This window comes from Bactrocera oleae, chromosome 3 (genome assembly GCF_042242935.1).
Source record: "Bactrocera oleae isolate idBacOlea1 chromosome 3, idBacOlea1, whole genome shotgun sequence".
Taxonomy (NCBI): Eukaryota; Metazoa; Arthropoda; class Insecta; order Diptera; family Tephritidae; genus Bactrocera; species Bactrocera oleae.
Window position 1 is genome coordinate 92331817 of NC_091537.1, and position 24377 is coordinate 92356193.

At 37.6% G+C, this 24377-nt stretch overlaps 1 protein-coding gene and 1 long non-coding RNA gene across 2 annotated transcripts in view; one reads left to right on the top strand and one right to left on the bottom strand.

Moving 5' to 3' along the window:
* The window catches only part of DIP-epsilon (Dpr-interacting protein epsilon), a 190659-nt gene that overhangs the window by 139832 nt on the left and 26450 nt on the right, over positions 1–24377 (top strand). Inside the window, exon 5 of the mRNA XM_070107227.1 lies at positions 23390–23548. Within this exon, the coding sequence (XP_069963328.1) occupies positions 23390–23548 (159 nt within the window). The remainder of the gene's footprint in view (positions 1–23389; positions 23549–24377) is intronic.
* LOC118682675 (uncharacterized) lies at positions 1485–2433 on the bottom strand. The gene is made up of 3 exons (XR_011395562.1): positions 2419–2433; positions 2146–2307; positions 1485–1757 (listed from the first exon to the last, which is right to left on the bottom strand). It is a non-coding gene; the product is annotated as an uncharacterized lncRNA (long non-coding RNA).

Consider the following 24377-nt stretch of genomic DNA (forward strand, 5'->3'; position numbering starts at 1 on the left):
ATAATTGAATTTTTATGTGTCGATTTTATGCGTTTTTAGAACTTCTAGCTAATAATTCCACTTATTATTTTTGTTGTCAATCACTAATCTAGTTTTTCATACACTTGTTATAAACTTAGTCTAAAACGGCTTCCAGTGCTTTCAGCGAATTTAATTTTTTTCGCTAGATTGTAAGACAGTTTCGACGTCATATTCATAAACCCACGTCTCATCATCAGTAGTGCTTGCGTTTGATGAATAAAAGATCCTCAGCTTGTCAAGCAGTTTTTTTGTGCCCTCTACTCGATGTTGTTTTTGCAAAAGATTTAGGTCTTTTGGTATTAGTCTAGCGTTGACAAGCATCATACCCAAACAATTAACCGATGTTGAGGTCCTCTGCTATCTCTCTGATGCCAACACGACGATTTTTAAGCACTCTTTCTTCAACATTCTCGATGTTATCGTCATTAACAGAGGTGGATGACCACTCGCATGAAGCAAGCTATCTATGACTTCAGGACCTTCACTGATTGATTTTTGCCACTCATATATTCATTAAACTCCTCAAAACACCTCTGCAAAAGTTTAAACAATTCCTTAGCCATAATTCCATTGAAAACACAAAATTTTAAGCAAGCGACATAAGTTGTCCAAGACACACATTAATTGACATATGGAAATCAAACTCGTCAAACAGGAACATAAAATAGGTTGTACCAATCTAGGGAAAAATTTTCATCGATTCGGTTTGCGCACACAATTGAATGGACCAGTCTGGGTCATATTTGATCAGGTGTTAGTGAAATATGTAGTATAGGGTGGAAGAACGAGAAGTTCAACCTCCGAGGTTAGGTTAGCTAAAATTTGGGACAATGCCGCCCCATGCAGCTACCAAAAGACCAGTGTGTTCTATAACACCTCGGAAGGTTAACTGTAATTTAGTGTTCCGTTACCCATAGAGCGTCTTCTGGCTTTGAAAGTTCAAGATGGAAAATGTTCTGTCTTTTACTTTCAAGAAGTTTTGATACTTCAAGCCGGAGCTTCCTAATCAGAGCTAGAGGACTATATGATGCTAACAAATTCGTATTGATCTTGAGACTAACCTAAAATGTGTTATATGGAAGCCTCTCACACATAGTATCTGCCATAGTTTAAACTACACTTGAAACTGCAATATAACCTATCAAGAGAAGACCGATATTAAAGCTGAGATCTAAAGCTAGAATCCAACGAGTTGAAGCCAAATACTCAATCAAAATTACTGTTTTATTGACAAAGTGTGTTCTACACAAACCAAACAAACAAATCGTTCGTCTACATAGTCCAGATAAAGTCTAAAATTTTTGCTATAACTATATTTTGGAACGTTTTATAGAGTCCAAGTGAAGCTTTGTGTGACGCGTTGATGGAATTTTTGTATGTTTATATTTATTGTTTTTATATCTGCTTGAAATAAACCCTACTCCTCCCTAACACTTAATAAATTTTCTTAAAAAGAAAAACAGTTGTTTTATAGGTTGCTCTATTTATTTATATTTTCATTTACATTTAATTCATGAATCCACTACATTACGCCAGTTTACAAGGGTTTATCGATATTAGACGGTTTAATGTCCTGCATGTGGCCCGCCCTTCTTCTCCTCCGAAGATGAGCTCGCACTTTTTGAGTCGCTATTTTCCTCGGATGAGTGAGCGCTATGTTCCTTGGAGTGAGTTTCTCCGACGACTGGTGCACCTACTGGTGTGTCCTTGTCACCTTCTGGGTAAGCAGTGACCAACTGTGAGAGAAAATATGGTTTGATTTCTGTCATTAGTATGGACATATATAAGTAAATTTCGTTAAAATATATATTTAGAACGTGAACAGAATTTCAGATCGATATCTGAAAAACTTAGTGAGTAACGCGTATATGCAGACAGACACACGGGCATGTTTAGTTCTTCTATGGCTACCATATTCGGAATACAAGTAAATTAATCGAAGAAATATATTTTCTTTTGATGTACCGTTTTTTGTTTGTTTTTGTTTGTTTTGCTTCACTTAAAATTTCTCACTTCTAAAATATAGCTAGTAATTATTTTTATCCATTAATACGATTTTCCTTTTAATTATATTTTTTTTTTGCCTCTTTCTCTTCCTTAATTTTCCACATCACTTCGCATTACCTGCAAAACCAAGAGACTGCACAAAACGAAGAACATTAGACTGCACTTGGCCATTTTTAACTGGATTTTGTTTTAATTTTTCGCAACTGAAAACTCTGCTTAGCAAACGCTGAACTTGAACTGCTTCGGTAAATCATCACTAGCCGCTTATATAGTGCCGGTCTATTTCAAAAATTACCAATAAATGAAAACAAATTAAACAAATAAACGCCTCCACCCCACCGCACTGCGCCATAATTATAATTTATTCATTTGAAATCATTCGCAATTTACCTTAGACGAATCGCTCTTTTCCCAGTGTCGGCCCGCAAACACCAGCGACATCTCACTTTATGTGAATTTAGTTAAATGTAGCCCTTGTTTTCTACACCCAACGAAAATTTAACGAGTTAACTATAAAATATGCAAATTAAAATTATAACCGCTATAAATTAGCATTCGACTACACACTTGGAAACTCAGTCGATCGCAAATGAATTCCCTGTCAGCGTGTAATTATTGACTCCCGATTAGCGCACTTCATTTGAATTAAGGCTTTACTAGGGAATTCGGCACGAGTTAGCTAGACAAGTCGCTACAAGCTGCGGTACTTAGTTAAGTGCAAGTGTGGGATTATGTATTTCGAAATGTGTGAATTCCCTTTAGTAGGTGAACAGGTTACAATTGCATTTAAGGCAGTAAGTAGAAATCTGCTGAGAACAGGTTTACTGTAAATAACTTTGAAAAGAAATTAACTTTTCATAGCTGCCGTTACCGCAACACAATAACAATAACAAACAAAACGAGAAAATAGCGTTAAAATATTCGTACTAAATAGCAAATTGCAACAATAGCTCAGGTTGAGCTTTCATTGAGACAGTTAGACAACCAATTAGTTAGTTGCATATTTATATGGTTTTTTGTTTCGTTAATTTTCGTTACTAATTACATTTAACTACGACTTATTGCAATGCGAAATATAAAATATTCAAAAAGCTATAATTACAACGAGGTGATGAGTCATAGACAACACAAGAAATTTTCCATGAGCTCGTTAATTAAAATTTTTATATCATTCACACAATTCTGAGCTTAGCTTTATTTTCAATGTATAGATTAGATCAATAGTGATTTTGACAGCACGTGGCGGCCATGTTTGTTTACGCATTTTGTCAAAATTTTGTCAGTGTGTTTAGTAAGGTTTGCCATTTCATCATGTCACGTTTCTTTTTGGTACAACGTTTGGAAATTATCCAAGTCGTTGTTTTTGGTAGACACAATTTATACACTTGAAAATATTCTACGAAAATTTGAAGTTGATCCGGCAAATAGTATCGGAGATTGGAGCGTATTTGTGAGAACTTTTTGATTTAATGTAATCGTCTCCCAAAATTTTAGACGCCTTTTTCTTGAAACGCTGTTTCCAGAGGCGATGAGGAAATTTTCCCAAAAAAAGCTATATCGTTTGACTTGAAAGATTTGTCAGAATGCATCATGTTATGATTGAAGGAATAATATTTTTGATAAAGATTTCGATTTTTTGAGCCAAAAAGGCTTACTAAAAGCGAATTTTTTCTTTGAGTAGCCGTCATTTTGTTGATAATCAAAATTTGTACTTGTATTACGATCATTGCTTGCATTTTTATATAATAATAATATACTTTATTGGTTTTTGGCTTCGAGATAGTTTTAATCAGAAAAATCTTCCCCAGCACCACACATCTTTTTCATAAAAACGCCTTTTTTCTGATTTGCAACTGGATATAACCCCTTCACCTTACTCGAAGTATTCCTTTAGAGTACGAATTAAGCTACTTGATTCCGAAACTAAAAATCTTAAAAAACACCTTAACCTTACTTACTTTTCTTCAAAATAAGAATCAGATTCCCATAGATACTCGTTTCGATTTCTAAGAATATTTTCCAAGCCATGTGTAATCTATTAATTATGAAAACAGAAAATAACTTCTAGAAATTTAATGAAGGGCTTAGAAAGCTTCTAAAAAAGTGAAGCTTTTTAATGATGATGATATTGAAAGTATTTTAAAATCTTATTGCACACAAATTTTCTTTTCATAATGATGGATCGTAAAAGGGAAATACTAACTTTACATTTTATATAGTGACATCGCTTATCTCTGTGGGTGTAAACTGATTTTCTAAAATTTTTCTCACATTGAAATAAATTAGTACTTTCAAGACTTAGATGGTATGATCTAAAATTTCTGTTCTGTTGTTGTTGTAAAGTTTTACACATTTGCGAAACTGTTATGTGGAATTTTTAAGCTAGCAACACTTGGTCGGACCCACATTCGAAAATTTTCCTATCGTACGTAGAACTCGACTGTCGAGGTTTGGACATTAAGATTATAGTAAAGAACCTTCATATATGAACTCTTTCAATTCCATATCTTCGAACTAAATTTTCAACATACATTATTTTACATAATTTCTAATAGCTTCACCTTGACTTGCCGAATACCACGGCGATTGTAATGTCCAGTTTACTCCAAATAATATCAGTTTCTAGTAAATTTACAGCGAAATGAATATATTAGTAACTCTTTCTCAAGATATCAGTGTACGTTTTGGTAAGCTTTATATTGCTAAAAAAAAAGGATCCTACTCAAATTAAAAACATATTTTATTTATTTCGAAAAAGTTGCTAAAAGTAACACTGTGGCATCCTCATCAAAGTAATGTTTCCCCAGTAACCACTAAAAATTTTAATTAGCCATGTATTTTCTTTATTGCAAATGTTTCGTTATAATATATTCATAGTTATTAGTCGGTTGTAAAAATTATTTATTGTATTTGTTTATTGAATTGCTGTCAGCCTTTAATTTTCATATAATTTATTCAATATATTTACTTTTGTTTAATACCATCTATAATTAAATTAATTAAAGAAGACAGCAGAGTAAAAGCGATGAATGAGTTGAGTGTATTCATGGAGTGTTTTAATTTGTTGCTTGACAAAAGTTGATAAGTTAAAGCTTACCAGCTGCTTGGGTATTCAGCGCTTTGTTCAGCAACCCTCGCTCAAGCTGAATAAGTGCTGAAAGGCCATATAAGCAAGGTATGGAATTGTAAGTTGTTTTTGTTAGCAATTTGTTCAGGTATTCGATAGAACATTTTGTAAAACGACACGGTCATATGAAAGAGCTTTCATTTGTTCTAGGCCTTCAGGTAAATGAGTATATGAAAAAATCGAAATGTGTTTTTCATATTAATTTATTTAAGTATATATTTTTCAATTAAATTTTTGTGTACTTTTTATACTCATAGTCCTAAATATTCTGCCATTCAGCTTATTTCTAATTTAATGGCTAATGTCCGAGCGTTTTGGATATAAACCAACAAAATCGTAAACATTTAATGCTCGCATATACATAAATCCAAGCAAAGCGTTCATTTGCAAAGCCAAATATGCGCGCATGAACATAAAATTACAAATAAAGTTAGACCAAAATATTTATACGTCATTGCGGCGTTTCGTATGTAAAAGTCATTATTCGAACTTGTGCGTTTTTAATGCAGTCAAATGCAAATTTAATTTGTTTCCGAGTCAGTGGACAGCGGGTTCAGCGCTGCGGCCCATGCAAGTATGTTTATGTATCTATATATGTATGTAGCATGGCAGCGCTATACATTTTAATATATTTGTTCAAGCCATCGTGCATGAAATCCTTTATTTGGCCGGCGCTTTAATCCCCGCTGTCGGCGAAAGCAAACGTAGTGCAAGCATATCGACAGCTGCGTGAAAATTTCGTTGTTCGTGAGCGCAAAAGCGGCGAGAAGACTATTAAATTTACGTTAAAATGCAACACGACTATTAAAGGGGCGTAGTGCGGTGGCAATATGTGGGATATTGCGCTTTGTTAAATTCGTATTTTTTATGGCGGAACAGTTTTGGTCAGCGAAATAGTTACAAGCTACATTAAAAGTAGTTGCTATGAAAGCTGAGCAAACCTTAGTCAGTGCTAGAGTCAAAATTAAGGTTTTATGTAGAACGAGAAAATATTATTATGCGATTAATGTAGTTAGGAGCTTACCTTTTTTCTTTTAAAATCTAATCTATATTAATCGAAGACCTTAATAAAATGATTGTAATTGAAATAAACTTTCAGCCAATCTTTTTTGTAAAGCTTTCAAAGAACACTTCTCATATTTCTTCCCCATTTTGATAAAACCAGTTCTTTACGCGACTACTTCTTTTAGATTCTAGTTAGCATAATTTGAGAGTAGAAATTGATGTCCGTTCCTCATTTTACATAGCCTATCCTAAGAAATGTGGATTTCATACCGTGTATTCGATGAGAAAATCATAAGATTTTATTTTATTATTTTTCACACGCTAAACAGGATTTGCCAAGAAGTTAGTAACATCCCGAAGGAAACTTCAGAGACCCTGTAAAATATATGTATATAAATGAACAGCTGAGTCGTACGTCTGTATATATGCAAAGTAATTTCTCAGCTTTTGAGATAAGATTTTAAAATTTTGCACACATCCTTTTCTCCCCAAGAAGCTGCTTATTTTTTGGGACTACCGATATCCGATGACTATAACATATAGCTGACATCCAAAAGTTGGATTTAAATGCAATCCTTGTAAGAAAAACTTTTTCATTTGACGAGATATCTACACGAAATTTGGCACGAATTGTTTCACAAGTAAACGTTACAATTTCCGAAGAAATTGTTTAGATCGGACCATTATAGGTTATAGCTACCACACAAACTGACTGTACAAAATCAAGATAAACATTTTTTTATACTCTTTTAAACTATAAGAAATGCACGTGTCGAAGTTAACAATTTTTCTTTTCTAACTGCTTTGGAGATATAGAAAAATTTACTTCAGTTTTAAGACAAAATTTTGCTGCTAGACTATAGATTATATATCGTCGGTAGGCTTTTCATACTGAACCTCACAAAGATTGCTTAAAATAAATTTTCTACAGTAGTCGTTAAGTAAAAAGTCGCACCGTAAGAGTAACAAAATAAATATTTGCTTTCACCATGCACATATCTCGGGTATACTGTGACTTCTAGGAATTTTCAAAAAATTTTCAAACGTTTTTTGGCTAGATTTATGTGACTCCATATCGTTGTCCACCACTGTCATTTTTCTGTGCAGCTAAATTTGAGATAATACTTGACTTTTCTCTCACTCAGCTAAATTGAATTTAGTTTAAACTTTTTCATGCAACTCTATTACGCTGCCCACCACTGTAACGGAGTTAGTCACGCAATTTATAAATGTCAGCAGTGCATTTACATAAATGCTGAAAATGCAAAAGCCCATCAACAGCAGCGAACGCCAACAAGGCTGGGCTTAAAAGGCATTGCGCACGCTAAATAGGCAAAGCCGAGTGCAGCAGATGTCGTGTTATTTTTTAGTGGCGTGTCGAGGGTGCCAACCGTAAATGACCATTTAGTGCGCTGGTGTTTGGGCAAACATATTGCAATGCTTGCACTGTGCCTCACGGCTACCAAATATTTGCACATAAATGTTGCATGCAATGTGCGCTGCAAATATTTTTATTGTAGTTGTAATCGTTAATTTTGAATTTTATTGTTGTCATTGTGCGCGAAATTTAGCGCAGCGTTGCCATAATGAGGCAATTTATTTAATTCAATTAATTTGATGACATTAAAAGGGCCGTCAAACGGCGTACGCGTTTTTGTGTGTGTGTGCGTGGGTATGTATATTTTTGGCAAACAAGTGCAACAATAGAAGTGCAAGTTAATAAGTCAGCTTGACAGCTGCAACCAAAATGGCTGCCGGGAGTATAAGAATGAGCGAAAAGGTAAAACCGCAAATGCAATTTTTCACGCCAAAGCATCGTTGCTTTTGTAGAGTTAGTGCAGCAGTGGTTGCACTAAAGCGTCGGCAAATAAATTCACTAATATACATACATATTTACTTACATATAATATATAGTTGTTTACATATACTTGTATATACAAGTATGTATAAGTATAGTATTGCTTGCGTACTTGTTTATTGCCACCTCAATGCGCGTCAATAAATTATGTCCGTTTTGGGTAAGTGTATAAATTGCGCGCTTTATTTAGCACTAAATTGTGCGCCTACAATGGCTGCAAATATGTGTGTACGGCAAGTATATAAATTTATGCCACAAGTTGCTGTGATTAAATTCTGTCTTCATTATTTCACTTTGTGGCAACTCGTAGTTGCCTTTAAACTGAATTTAATGGCGTTTTGCTAAGTGAAGTACTACCCACACACAACTACGGACACACCCAGTATACATACATATATATACACACACATATTTACACACATTTGTATATTAATTCTCAGTGCTGCACTTCATGTATTCATTAAGTGCGTGTCTTCATGTCTGCATTAACTGACTAGCAATACAAGCACAACAAAAACACCAAAAATCATAAAAATAACAACAATACGTATATAACGTTACGCAGCCAATGCGTGTTGCATGTTGTACAAAACTTTGGCAATAAAACGTTTAAGCATGTCTCCGCAGACGACAACGGTCGTTTGCTCACACCCGCCCGCTTCACAACTTGCCACATCCTCATTTGTCATACACGTTGTCTTAATCGCTTTATGTGTTACGCCCACTCTGTTGCATTTACGACCGGAGACGGGAAGTATTCCGCCATTGGACTGTGAGCTCTACGTCGGAAGTACTTAAAAGTCCAATGAAAAATACTTTGCCAGGTTCTCTTTGATATTCTGTTTCTGTTTTTCGCTTAAGTACTGAGAATTTCTTTTTGAATATTCCTGTGGTTCTGCTCACAGGATCTAGTAACATTTGCCATTCTAATTAAATAACTTATAAATCTATATATATATACATAGATACTCAATGTATTATTAAGAACATACCAGGCTAAAAATGTTAATAATGTTGATGGTGTGGTCCCTTAGAAGTTGATCATAGAAATTTTAGTTTCGTTGATTCCGTTCTGGTGTTTTGATGTCAAAGATACACCACAAGAAGAAATGGTCGAACTTCGCCATTTCTATCATTTTATCGATAAATATCGATATCTCTGTTATTTTATCGACACATATCGATATTTCGATAATTTTATCGGCACACATCGAATTTTCGATAATTTTATCGATAAAATATTTCGATATTTCGATAAAATAATAGAAATGGTCAAGTTCGACCATCATGTAAGCACTGCTTCGATTGGAAAGGAGCTAACCATGGTTCAAAAACCCGGTCATGCTCCGATTTTCGATGTGCGAATCGCTGTTGAATCCTTACAAAATCTATCTATATCTGAAATGAATGGTTACTGTCGATAAAAACTTACTACAACGGCAAGCAAAATTGAACTTGGTTGAATCGCGATCAGCCGGCGCTAACGGTGACCATGCCATGGTTGACTGTCGAAAAGTGTTTGCTGTGCCTTTGGTGGAACCTTGGTATTAGATTTATTTTAAACCTATACTCTCAACAATTGGACCGTCCGAAATAAGCAATCGCTCATAAGCGGCTCAGAAGTTTATAGTGACTCGTTCAAAAGCTTCGAATGCTTGGTTATTCCTTTCTATAGAAAATGATTTCCCAGGTGAAAAGTTCGTCTCAAAGGAAGCATATGAAAATCGTCAGTCTCAGTTTTTTGCCAATTTCTATAGAAATGGCTTTTGCAAATTGCCTACGAAGTCAACAAGTTATCGAACAAAACGATGCAAATTAAATCGGATAAATTTAAGTATGGTAAATATAACGTAATATAAAGAGATATAATATAAAATGAGAAGACTGTTCTTATCTTCCTTCGTTACAGATATGTCTCAGTGTCATGAAACCAAAGTCAAGATGATTTTTTTTTTGTTGTCATCATCATTAAACATAAAACCATATTATAGTTCTTATATTCTTTTCCGTCAATCCATTCGATATCTCTCAAGATGTTAAATGACCTCCTAAGAAATTTATAGTGTCTACGTCGTCTTTATTTCTGTTAATCTGATACAGTTTTTTGCTCTTTTTAAGATACCGATAACCTCCATTCTGAATTCTGTTCGAAAGATAAATTCTCTGTTTTTTGATATTATTCCTACTCCAACTCCAAACGTAATTTTAAACGAGTCGGTATTTATACGAGTTTAGCTTCCTTGGTAGGAAGATTTTCTCTTTAAATACAATAAAAAGTCTTTAGTTATTAAAACTATAATCTATAACGCAACTTCTATAGTCAAGTGAATAATTTACTAGCTCCACCGCTACCACATCAGCTTAGAACAGTTCCTGAAGTAAAGTAGCGATGCCCGATCCAAAGTATTCAGTTCTATATTTTATAGATGTATTAATATATCAGAGGCTCATGTACAGCTCGAAACTAAAAGGACTTTAGTATTGATCTGTTTAGTCGAAGAGATCGAAACCCATATCGTCGTGCCTTTGGTTTGGAGGAGACTGTTTAAAAAAGATTAGATTCCGAAAAACAAAATTAGATCTAATTAGACTTGGCAAGACCACACTAAAAGAAGCGAATACAACAAAAATAACGAGAAGAGGTGTAAAACTAGACAACTAACTTTACAATCATCCGTTACATCGAACATCATACACGGAGAAATACTTGTACAAAGCGAAAAGAGACGGAGGACCAGAAATGATTTAGGGTTTAATAAGAGATAATGAGATATGAGAATATTCATTACATAATTCAATATTGCTTCTAAAATCCACTCAGACGCTTCTGATGAATTTGGGTTCTAAAACAAATCACAACTTTTAAAGCCAATACCAGCTGTCAACTGCTTGTCATTTATCAAGCCAGCATGTCATCAAGTCACCAAAATCACACCGACAACTACACTCTCTTAACACCGGAGATGCTTACTGCGTAAGCACATTGGGCGCTGAAGTAAAGTGTTGATTTTACGAAGGACATAAAGATAACACAAGGACTAACAAGAAATGGGGGGGTATTTCGAAATGCTTAATTAAATTGTATGTGGGAAACTTTGCGAAAACTTTTGCGGCGTTTACTTAAGTAGGCCGGCACGACCGCGCTACGTGTGAGCTGCGTTATAGGGCAAAAGTCAGCAATGGTTTCATTAGACACAAGAAAAACTGCAAAAAATAATTTATCAAACTAAAGGACGACAGCTGCTGAATATCAATAAAAGCAATGTTTGCAGTAGAAGAAAACGCTGATGACTAACCAGAGAAGCGTGAGTGCCAAAGAAGGCTGGCAAACAAGAAAAAGAACTAAATGAAACAATATGTCAAACTAACACGAACAAGCATGAGAACGACGACTTAACAGCTGACGGGGGATTGGGTCAAGAGGTAAGCTGCGCCACGTTGGCCAACATGTCATTAGTGCTGGCGATGGACCGGACAAACGTCAGCAATTCAAAGAGACACGTAAGAATTTGCACACACCACCACACACACACACATACTACTTGAGTACTTGGGCGCCTGCCTTGGCGTGTGGCCCACATGGCTGTGCTAGGCGTTAAGTTGACCGGCCGACTGGTCAGCAGTAGCGGCAGAAAATTACTAGCAAAGTCCAGGCGGAAGCGCACAAATGCCGGAAATTAACAGTAAAGTCAGTCGTTATAATACGCTCAAGTTGGCAAGCAACTTGTACAAAGAGGAGAGTGTAGAGGAAGAAAGAGGTGAAGCAGCAGGCGGCAGGCGGCAGTGTAGCAATAAAAACGCCGCTATACTTAAGCCACATAAGACGAGCAAAACTTTGTAATGGCGCATTCTCAAGCCCCTCGTGCAGTCTCTCACCGGTGTGTGTGTGTGTGCGTTTATGTTGCTTGTGTACGTGTGGATATGTGCCAATAATGATGCGCACAAATGTCGCAGCAGTTGGGCAGCAAAAAATTATTATATGGCTTGTTAAGCGGTGAAAGAAAAATAGAAAAAGAGCTGCTGATTTTTTACTTCCAAAATTTAAGTTCTTTGTGCTTGTAACTTTTCTTCTCGCATTTTTTAGCCGCACTCAGTTATTTATTGTGTTTTTTCTTTCAGTTTCGAAATGTTCACCAAACTAATTGGTGTCGCATTAGTCGTTCGGTTGCCACCAGCGCCGCCATCAAGACTCCGCCACACAATTTATGCACTCTATATTATACTGAGCTCTCAGCTTTCACTTGTATTTTGTTCCTTGTTCACTTTTCTTCTGCTTAATGCGCTGTTATCTTTATGTCTTTTACATTTTTTCACATATTTTTAATGCCGCTTAAGCTCTCTGCAGTAAAAGCTATTATTATTGTGCATCCTTTGCAATTTGCCATTGATGGGATTGTTGTTTCGGTGCGCAGATTATGATCGGCCATTAAGTCATGGAAGCACTGCGAATATGCTGACCAATTTCTGCACCACCAATTGGCGCTGAAGTGACATAGTTTTCATACGCTTCAATTACATTTTGAAAAATATAAATTATTGACCTGCACACAATAGTTTCTGGTGTTTCTCTAACATAAAGTCAATAGCATACATACAGGCGCAATGGTATTATGTGTAATCAATAATGGAATTAATTTTTGCGATCGACCTTAAAGTCAAAATATTTCCCAACTGTAGGCAAGCTTTCCGTTTTGAGACATATCGTACAAAAGAGCAACAACTCTGTCTACAATTAGGCGCACAAATTATTATTTTTTTGAATAAAAATTGCACACCCTGAGGTTACTCTCCCCTTCGTGGGAGGCTCGATGCTTTAACCAGTGGTTAGGCTGAAGTACTTGGGGCTTATGTAGGAAAGGAAGCGCTAATGGAAGCCAAACATCGAGCGATCGCCTTATACTGAGAGAAGCAATTGCGAAGAGGTGCGGCCTCTCACCAAAAGCGGTGTTCTGGCTTTATGAAACCGTCGTTAAGTCCATAATGTTTTATTTGGGTCGTTGCCTGGTGGAAGGCGCTCGAAAAAGTTTGCTCAAAGAGCGACCCTGATCGGCATTTGTGGTGAACTAAGAACAATCGCAACAATTGCACTCAATGCCATTGTACACGTTAGACCTGTAGGATGGCCGTATAGGCGTTATTCAAGTGAAGTGGTAGTGTTTTAGGTGCGGTCCTGGGGTATTTCTTTGAATCCCTATTTTTCCACACCAAATAAGTTCAGTTGCTTCCCGGTGAATTTCGGAATCCGAATCTATCCAAAAGGACACAAAATATATAAAGAAAGATAAGTACAACTTGTATTTTTAAATAAAAATCCATTTGCACTTACCTGCATATAGTTGAAATTTTTGCTGAAAATTTGTTATATTTCCCCTGAACAGCAATCCAAACAAAACGTGTTCTTGATTTGTTCTACCGTTTTGTTTTGATCGCTCAGCTGTTCTCCTGTTTGTTTCTCCTCCTTCGTATTCCCTTTGAATTTGGCATTGCCAACCACAAAAATATACGCAAGGTTTTTAGTGGCACTAACTGAACGTACATACTGCCAAGAGTTTCCAACTATTTTTCTCAGTGAGGTATGGCCTCTGAGAACAGTAGTGGGAACACTCCAGAGAATCCATTTAGAAGGAATTCAAAAATTATGAGAACTCCTCCTAATGGAAAGAATGAGTTATCCACCGCTGCTGGATCAACAAAAGAATGCGAAAATGCCATCCATACAATTAGAGGTGGCACACTCTCTGAGGAACTACCAAGTAGTGGAGCTACCCGAATTTTTAACCAGTTGGGTAGTAAAATAAAAGAACTGGAGAGCATGATGGCGGGCCAAAGGCATATAAACCAGGCAATGCGCGACCTAGTTAGCAGCATAGTAACACTACATGCGAAGGCTGAGAAAGGTGGGAACCCACCCAAAAGAATTATGGTAGGGAAAGCATCTCAGGTATCCCCAATGGGTAAAGATGTAAATACCCAGAAAAGAATGCGTGAGGCTTTAGGCTTTTTACCACCCACAAAAAAGCCGAAAAATACAAATAAAGCGGCGCAGCCCACTAGCAACGAGGCTGCGGAACTAATTCCCAGAGAAACCACGATTATACCTGGCGGAGGCGAAACATGGGTGGACGTCGTTAAGAAGAGAAGACCGATCGAAAAGAAAATCAGATCGAGGCCAGACGCCATCATACTTACCAAAAAGGATGGTGTATCATACGCTGAAATTCTCCGCAAAATAAAAAGTGACAGCGGATTAGAAGAATTGGGTTCAAGTGTCCCATACATTAGGAAAACCTTGAAAGGAGACCTGCTTTTAGAATTAAAGAGTAAAGCAGAAAAGAGAGCAGACTCATTCCAAAGCGCTTTAGAGGGAGTGGTCGGGGAAATGGCCGTGATACAGCCCAAAACTCACAACGTCACGATTATGTGCAAGGATTTGGATGAGGTAACTACACCCGATGAGATATGCGAGGCACTACAAAAAGAGTGCGGAATACAAAATTTGGGGAAAATTAATATTAAAAGTATGCGAAAGACCCGAAGCGAAACCCAAATAGCTATCATATGCTTGCGCGCGCAGGATGCCAAGATTGCGCTTAAAGTAGGCAAAATTAAAGTAGGGTGGTCCGTCTGCCGCCTCCGGGAATACTCCCCTATTCCCCGTTGCTATAGGTGCTTTCACCTAGGGCACATGGCACGCAAATGCTGCAACCCAATAGACAGATCGTCTCTATGCACACGTTGTGGAGCCGGTGGACATGTAGCGAAGTCATGCACCAATGATCCTAGTTGCATGTTTTGCAAAGGAGCTCACACAGTTTTGAGTACGACTTGCCCCAAGTACCTGGAAATGTTAAAGGCGTTAGGGAAATGAGGATATTACAGCTGAATTTAAACCATTGCGCTGCAGCACAAGATCTGCTCGAACAGACAGTATTTGAAAAAAACATTGATGTCGCCTTACTCAGCGAGCAATACTCCCAGCGTTCGGAAAGCACATGGGCCACAGACATATCCGGCAAGGCTGCAATATGGTCTTGTAAAGGTCAACCTTTTATATCTTGTTCCAAAGATCATAACTGTTACACATGGGCAAATATACGTGGCATATACTTTGTTAGCTGCTATGCTCCTCCCAGCGTCTCAATCAAAGACTTCGAAGACTTCCTCCTGGAGCTTGCTCTAGAAACCAGAGGCAAATCGCCAGTCATAATCGCAGGTGACTTCAATGCGTGGTCAACTGCTTGGGGTAGCAGGCACACAAACCATCGTGGTCGTTTGCTACTGGAATTCCTAAGTCAAACGAACCTTACAATAATGAACAGCGAAACGCAAAATACCTTTCAAAAAGGAAACAAAGGCTCCATAATCGATCTCATGTTTGCAAACGATGCTCTAAGCAGGCACATTAAGTGGACGGTGTCGGATATATTCACAAATAGTGACCACATGGCTATTATTGCTGATGTTTCGTTTTCCGGAGAGACGGAACCCCGCAGCAAGGGCAGCTGCCAAAAACGAAGCTGGAAACAAAAGGAGTTTGATGCCGACCTTTTTGAGATAGTCTGGAGCTCTGCAAATACACCAGGCGAGGACGCCACCGACTTGGTGTCTGCAGTGCGGAAAGAACTGGTCACAGCATGCGACGCAACTATGCGCAGAACAGTACACCACAACAAACGAAAGCCCGTCTATTGGTGGAATGAAGAAATAGCAACGCTCAGAAAGCTCTGTAATGCAGCTAGACGCCGTCTACAGCGTAACCAAGGCGGGGGAAATTCAAACGCTCTCAGGGAAATTTTTAAAAGACAAAAGAAGCTTCTAAAGTCGGCCATTGCCCGCAGCAAAAGGAACAGTTTTGAAAAGATCTATGAGGAAGCAAACGTCGACCCCTGGGGTACGGCGTACAAAATATGCATGTCAAAATTCAAGAATAAGACACAACAACCCAAAAGCGCATCTTTTATGAAGAATATCGTGGAAACATTATTCCCTAAACATCATCCGATTACCTATGGTAAACCACGAACCGAAGTTGTAGAGCCACCGCTACTAGTTAGTGAAGAAGAAGTATTGGCCATAGCGGGGAAAATTAAAATCAGCAAGGCGCCTGGTATAGACGGCATACCAAATAGAGCCTTAAAGGAAGCCATAAGTTTAAAACCAAATGTGTTCGTAAAAATGTACAATGCATGCTTAAAAGAAGAAATATTCCCCGACCCATGGAAAGTTCAGCGATTGGTTCTACTACCTAAACCAAATCAGCCTCCGGAGGAAGCCTCATCATATCGACCTCTGTGCATGCTTGACACGATTGGCAAAGTGTTCGAAAGCATAGTAAGAAACCGCTTGGAGTTAGCAATCCAGAAAGCCGGCGGATTATCAGAAAGACAATACGGCTTTATAAAAAAGAGGTCCACTATTGACGCACTAAACAATGTCGTTGGCACCGCGAAATGCGCAGTAAGTGGAAAAAGATGGAAAGGCGGGACTAAAAAATACTGCGCCCTGATCACCCTGGATGTGAAGAATGCCTTCAACTCAGCAAAATGGGCAAACATTATCAAAGCTCTGCATGAGATACGCGCTCCTCAATATCTGGTAAACATTATTACAAGTTATTTTGAAAACAGGCAACTGATATTTGACACTGATGAAGGCACCAAGACCTACACTATTACGAGTGGAGTACCGCAAGGCTCGGTTTTAGGCCCCCTTCTATGGAACGTGATGTATGATGGGGTGCTAAGAATAAACCAACAAGAAGCCGTTAAATTAGTCGCATACGCTGATGATCTTATAGTGGTAGCAGTGTCTAAACATCTTGATGACCTCCGGAGCAAATGCAATGAATGCGTCAATAGTCTGCGGCAATGGTTCTCCTCAAGGAGTTTAGTTCTGGCCGAGCACAAGACAGAAGTCCTGCTAATAAGTACTAGGAAAGTGGAGGACATGACATCATGACAAAACTAAGACATATGGAACAGATTAGGCGTTCGTCAGTCCGTACTATAGAGGAGACGTAAATGTCTTATCACTCCCACGAAGTAATACTTAATCAGGTGGTTCCGTGGGAGAGTCTTGAGTTGGGAGTAGGTTAGGTTTAGCGGATTAAAGTTCCGCACTTCGGCTTTCGATGCTTCCCCCTACTTAAAAAAAAAAAAAAAAAAAAAAAAAAAAAAAAAAAAAAAAACCTGTAGACATATTATATGAGAGGTCTCTGGCAGGGACACACTGAAATTCTCCACTGCTTCGTTTGCATTCCTTTGAATCTGTATCACTACATCGCAAAACCTTCTCCTAGCGGTTCCTTCTCAGATCACCCACCTGCGAAAGACTTGTGGGCGGGGCGAAGCCATTGGAGAAGAGGTGCAGTAAGCTTTTTCACGAATGAATCGAAGCTAAGTGAGATGGTAGGAGCTCTCCATCAACTTTAGTTTCAGACTTTCAGACCACTGTAGCATCTCTCAAGCGGAGTTGGCTGCCATCAAGTTAGCACTAGATGTAATGCTCCGAAATGCAGCTTATACAGAGAGGTGTGCATTTACTCTGACAGCCAACGGGCTTTACTGGTTTTAAGCTTGCTGACTGTGAGCTTTGAGCTTCCTCCATATTGGACTTGTATGGATGACTCCACAGCTGATGAGCTTGCTCGATAGAGCACCCTTTCTCCAATTATATCCGATTGGAAGCGAGTCTTTCGACGACTTTTTGCATTCTGGCGTTTGACCTTTGAATCACCAGTGAGCTGTATTTGAGATGATCCCAAAACGCTTCGTCGCGTTGTGAGGTAATGCTCTTTAAGCAGTTTTTGGGTAGCCCAGAGTCAAATATCTATTCAAGTGAGATCCATCGATTTTGGATCAACCATACAACCTAACCTAACTCAACACGCAATTCTTCGTAAAAAAAGGATTAATAATCTAACTGCTGTATTTTTAAAGAGTATGCGGCTAAGTTCTTAATGATTTCTAAATGTTAGTTGAGAAACTGAGTTCTAATCAAAATTGTATTTATAAACGAAGTTTGTCCTAATCGTGTCTGATAGTTTGTGGTGGCACGTGTTACTGATGAGCAGCAGCAACCAATTTTAAACCCACGTCTAAAGTCAACAAATGTCTGCTTACACATTCCTGTGTAAGTATGTAAGTTGCCATATGTGCATGCACTTTATAACGTTATAAAACGTGTTCTCGGGATAGCACGCCTCCAAACAAATGAGTATATTGAAAAATATATTATGGTTTCTAATAAAACGTGCCACGCTGTGAGTAAAAATCCAACACACACACAAACACGCATAGTCAATGGTGTTGTAAAAACAATAAAGATGAGCATAAAAATAACGGTAACAATGCCAGTAGCGTGGAGAATGCAGGAAAGTGCAGTAAATGCAAGCAGTTGGCAGCCATTTCCGCATTGCCACAGTGCCTACGACCAAATTGGTTGCTTAGTACACACACACACATGCATATATATATATACAAATATGTCTGTGTGTGTGCAGAAGCGTCTGCGCGGTTAAACAATCGATTGCGATAACTTTTGATTACAATGGGAATATTGAGTAAAAATCACCGGCATAAAAGCAAATACTCTCAGGACTGTCAGTCTGTTGGCAGGACAAGCGCCACCACCAAATGAGTGTATTTGCTACAACACTGCATACACACAAGGAATTGTTGGTCTACTTTCTGCCCTCCTTGCCAACAAACCGCCTCACCATAGTTTTCCCAAAAGTAAAAGGTGTCTCGAAATTCAAAGCATTTGCAAATTTCAATTTCAGTTGAGTATCTCTCACATACATACACACGCATATGCACAATTATGCAACTTCTTTCTGCCGCATTGTTTGCAAGTCTCAACCGTTGAATAGCAACGATTTGCATGCGACAGATTTACTACCATTTCAAATTGCAAAACCAAAGTGTAAAAACGAAGTTCGATTTGGCCAAAAATTTCAGATTTCTCGTTTGGGAATACTTTTCAGCCACAAACACAGACCAGACTCACTGACGCACAGCTACAGCTACTCAGATTCGTGAATGCATACAAAAACTTGTTTAACAAAGGCGCTTTCAGTTACTAGCTTTTAAGATATTTTCTATTGTGGTTGTTGGTGTTGTTGTTGCTGTTTTAGTGACATGTTGATGGCCAGTTTCAGATTTCAATTTGATAGCCATGTTATAGTGGCAGCCATGCGAGCACATGGGCGGTCAAACTGGTCGAGAGTGGTAAGCTGGTAAGCGAGCCCTGTAGGAAAAGCGTAACCTTAGTAAAAAAATTGTTTTTTGACTTTGTAATATATTTGTCGCCTTCTTGGTTACTTTTTTTGGCGACAAAACTTACAACTCGAAAGTCAAAAACTTTCTTTTCCAAGGAAATATAGTTAGGTTATGTTCGATTTAGTATCCATGGATCGCACTTAGACGCAGTGCTAGACGATCTTATACGACTTGTGACCAATACAAATTTGCTTAGTCATTTAATTTATATTCTCACCAGATCTGCGAGATATCTGAAAGTATGACCTCGCCAGTATTTAAGCCTTATTCTCGAAAACGCGGAACAACCCAGAGTGAGGTGCTGAGATGTTTCTACTTCTTCTTCTTTCATACTTCTTCCGCAGCTGGCATCCGGTAAGATTCTCAACCTTATAGCGTGGACGCCAATAAGGCAATGGCCTCTTAGAACCTCTAAAACTGGGGAGAGGCTAGCTCTACTGAAAACAAAGAGCTGCAACTCTCAGAATCGATCTTGTACCGAAAGGATCTTGGTAGAGTGCAAGAACCGATGTCAGCCCAGCGTTGGCCAAGCTCCCGCGAACCCAAATATCTAGTAGTAAAACTCGACTCGTTCTCATTCTACTGATAGCGGTACTGGGGTTACTTACAACTTCGCTGTGGCAAGCCGCCCATACTAGCCTTATTACAAAATGATTCGATGACAACGAGCCTAGGCATTTCTTAATCAGTCTTGAACGCAAGCCGCCCCACTATCAGAGTGGATTGCAGTAAATCCGACAGCAACCTCGGCTTGGAAAACGCAACAATTGTCAGGAAGTTTGAAACTGAAGTTGATACAGAGTTCCTGACTTCGCTTGCATCGAAGCTAGAATACCTTTCATAATATTATATAAAATATATCAGTTATACGATCTGAACAATTTATTTAGAAATTATGGCATTACATGGACAATAACCCAGGCCGAATTTGGTGACGATAGCTTGTGAAATATAAAATTTTTCCACACAAGAACTTCATTTGGTATGAGAGCCATATGTTTTGGTGATCCGATATCGACCGTTCTAAAAAATAAGCTGCTTCTTTGGAGAAAATTATATGTGTAAAATTTCAGATTGATAACTGGGACTAGTTCGCATATATACAGACAGACTGGCAGACGGTCATGGCTAAATCGACTCAGCTTGCCACGCTGATCATTTATAACATATACATATATATTTTATCGGATCTCCAACGTTTCCGTCTGCAAGTTACAAACTTCGTGACCAACTTAGCATACTCTGTTCAGGGTATAAATTTTCCAAAACGAGTGACTTTCAAAAGGCATCGTCTATAAAAAGACACATAGAATTATCATAAACTTTGGTACGCGACCTCACTTATGTGCACCTAAATGTAGGCAACATTTTAGTTTTGTAGCTCGAGGTTATAAGTTTAGCACTTCTTAGCTTGAAACCGGCTTTAGTTTTATCGATTCACGTTATTATTTCTTACAGGGCATATATATAATTATGTAGTTCTGCTTGCTATGTGATCGTAGACTGCCGGTGAGCTCGTTTTATTGAAACTAATAAAAATGTGCACTCTAATCGAAACAATAAATTGCATATTTTCGATTTCCTTTCAACAATTAAAATTAATTTAATTTTAAAATGAAATTGGAAATTAGGCTGGAAAAGGGCGAATGTTAGAAAATTTACAAGCTAAGGTACGAAACTACAAATAACACTCGCCTATATTCCATTTTTGACAAATTTAATTATGCAGTTGTATGTGTTTTGTATCAAAAGGTATGGCTTGACTGACAATACCAGATACAAGCAGAACCTTGAGCTTCATTTTAGAAGTAAAGAATATTCAAATTTTAAATTTTTAAGTAATTGCCCTAATAAACACTTAATCATTGCTTGCAAAAGATCCATCAACAAGTATCTTTGGGCACTCATATTTTAGAGTAATGGAGACAAGTACTCGTAAAACATCAAATGAACAGACACATACACTTACATAAGAATATTTATATGCGAAGGTTGATAGCACAGGACTATGAAAATATTTTTATATTTTTGGAAGCAGCTTAACGCAGCACCTTTGCTGGATTTTTTCATTTTTTTTTTTTTTAGTTTTTTACGTTTTGACTGCCAAAAGACGCCGAAAAGCGGCGAAGAAAAGCGCAAAACGGAAACTTAGAAAAATACAAGAATTCTTCCAACTATGAAAATTATGTCTACAAAGGAAATACTCATAATGCTTTCAATTGTTGTTGAGACGCTGCTGCAGTCTGTCTGAATACAAAGAATGTGTATATGTGTGTGTGTGTGTGTGAAAATAAATGTGAGTTTATAAGAAAAGGTCAGCACTCAAGTCTAAAGAAGTTTTGGGTGGAACGTCATAACGCTGCGAGGAAAAAACGGAAAATGCTTGCAATGCGAAGAAAACGGATTTAAAAATATGTACAGCGGCAGACAATGAAATAGGGAAACCGCAAAAACATGATTTTTAATCTTTGTAGATATTGGTGAAATGGTGTGCTTACGCAAACAGCAAGCAGCTCTGAGGAATATTTATTTGAAAGCACTTCTTAAGGAAAATAAACGCTGTATCCAAACCAATATTAGATAAGCTTGACCGTAGATTTAAGATGAAGAGAAGATATTATTTTTTGAGAAGCAAACTTGGAAACTAAAAACTCAAGACTTTCGGATAAAAGTTCAAAACACTTAACTTTAAAGATACAGTAAATTTAACTCGCTAATTGTGAGCAGGACTTTTCATTATTTTTATACCCTGAACAGAATATATCGTATTATGTTTTGTCACGAAGTTTGTAACATCCAGAAGCAAACGCCCTTTAAAATATACCATATGTGTAAATAATCAACGTGACGAACTGAGTCCATTTAGCCATGTCTGCAGTCCGTCTGCCTGTCCATTAATTTATACGTCAACTAGATCCTCAGTTTTTTATATATCCTTTTGAAATTTTGCACACGTACTTTTTTTTCCGAAAACACTGCTCAACTGTCAAAATCACCGATACCGGATAACTATAGCATACAGCTGCCGTACAAACTGACCGATCCAAATCAAGTTCTTTTATGAAAAACTTTTCTATCTGAGAAACTATCTTCACGAAATTTGGCATTGTTCATTGTCCAAAGCAGCGCTATTTTATCCGTACAAATTGTTTAGATCTGATCACTATAGCATATAGTTGACATGCAAACTGACTTGGCAAAATCAAATTAAAGCTATTTTATATTAATTACCCTTTTCATAAAAAATACACCTATTAAGGGTAGTATAGCCTTCTTTTTGGTTTTTTGATATCTTTTGAAATCTTAATCGTATCCATTTCAATACCCATAACTATAACAATAATTGTTACAATGGAAATGTGCAACTATTTGCTGAAAGTACAAGCTAGCCTTTTCGCGATTTTAGCCCCTTTTATTTTCAACATTTTCACCGCACACATTTTAATCTGAAATACTTTCTTTTTGTTTTCCTTTCTTTTTCATTTCAATTGCATTAATTTCCTCAGTCTGGCATTGTGGCTTTCTCTACCTTGTTTTCCATATTTTAATTCGCTTACCACAACATCCGCTGCCAAAAACTTCCGGCAGCTCAGACAATTTTAATAAAAAAAAATAAAAAACATACATACATATTTTTAGGGATATCTTTCTTGAGGCGGAAAATTTGTGATTTTTCTTTTTTTAATTTTTTACATTATTTGTACATTGTGCTACAAAATAGAAGCGGCATGATTTCTGAACTTTTTTTTTTTAATCCTTAAGAAAAAACATATTTTCCACCTAAAAGTTTCGTATCCGCTCTGCTTACCTTTATGAATATTATGAAGCATCTTTGCTTTCATTGTTATACATTTTCATAATTTTTATTCATTGCAACTTTGCTCATTTTGAACTCTCCGAAAATAATAATATGAAATATGAAATATCTACTTTTCCCCTTTTTAATGCGAACTCACTTTTGTCAATGAAAGTGGGGCGTGCCACTTAGTTATTTAATATTTTTATCGTTCACATCTTTTCCCGTCCGCTCCTCTTTACAACTACTTAACTAACGCCCTCACAATTTCTGCTTTTTCTTCTTCTTTCACACAGTACCGCCGAACATCGACGATGCACTCACCTCCAGTGACGTCATAGTGCGCGAAGGTGACAATGTAACGCTGCGCTGCAAGGCGAAAGGTAGCCCGGAGCCATCAATTAGATGGAGACGAGATGACGGCAATAAAATTGTGATCAACAAAACGATGGAAGGTAAATGCTAGTAAATAAGTACTTATGTAACAACAAGCGCATAAAAACGTCTGTGTATTGCACAGAAGAGAGCAAAACATTTAATTGTCAGCATTTCGTTGTAAAAGTGACACCATTTCCATCGCTACCCTCCGCAATTCCACAACGTCCGCTGTGCTTTGTGACTTTACGAAATTTTATTGCTGTCACTGTGACTTTTTGCGGTTTTGTGGTCGTTCGGTTTGCTGCCGGTCGTTCTGTCCGCTGTTTGTGTTGTTATCGCACTTCAGGAGATAGTAAAAGCTCTCAGGTATACCTCTATTGTAAAGCAGCAAGTAATGATGTCCTTTGTCGCTGTCGGTGGCAATTAAATTATTTAGATTGGTTTGAGCACAGATTTTATGGTCAAGCAGCAGAATACATTGGACGAAATTAAATTTTTCATGAAAAAGCTTTATTGCTCAGTGGATTTAATTTATATGGTCATAACCTCAAACTCACTACGCAGTACATCGCATTGACGCAGAAAAAGTTTAAGTATGGTTTAGCAGCCATTTCAGGCAATATTGAGGTGCCTGAATAGATCGGGCAGGTATTGACCATCTTGCTAGACTTTAATAAGGTTTTTATTTTTTACTCAATAAGCTCAAAGCTTAAAGAATTGGGAGAAAACTGGCTAACCAGGCTCAGATGAGCAGTACAAAACTCATTAGCTGACTGTTATTAATATTACAAGCCTTCAAACTTTCGTTGACTCGATATCCAACAAGCTATTTCGAACCATATTTATATAATCTCGTAGGCTTTGTGTTGGGACGCCCACTCCTTCCACGCCAAAATGATACCAGAG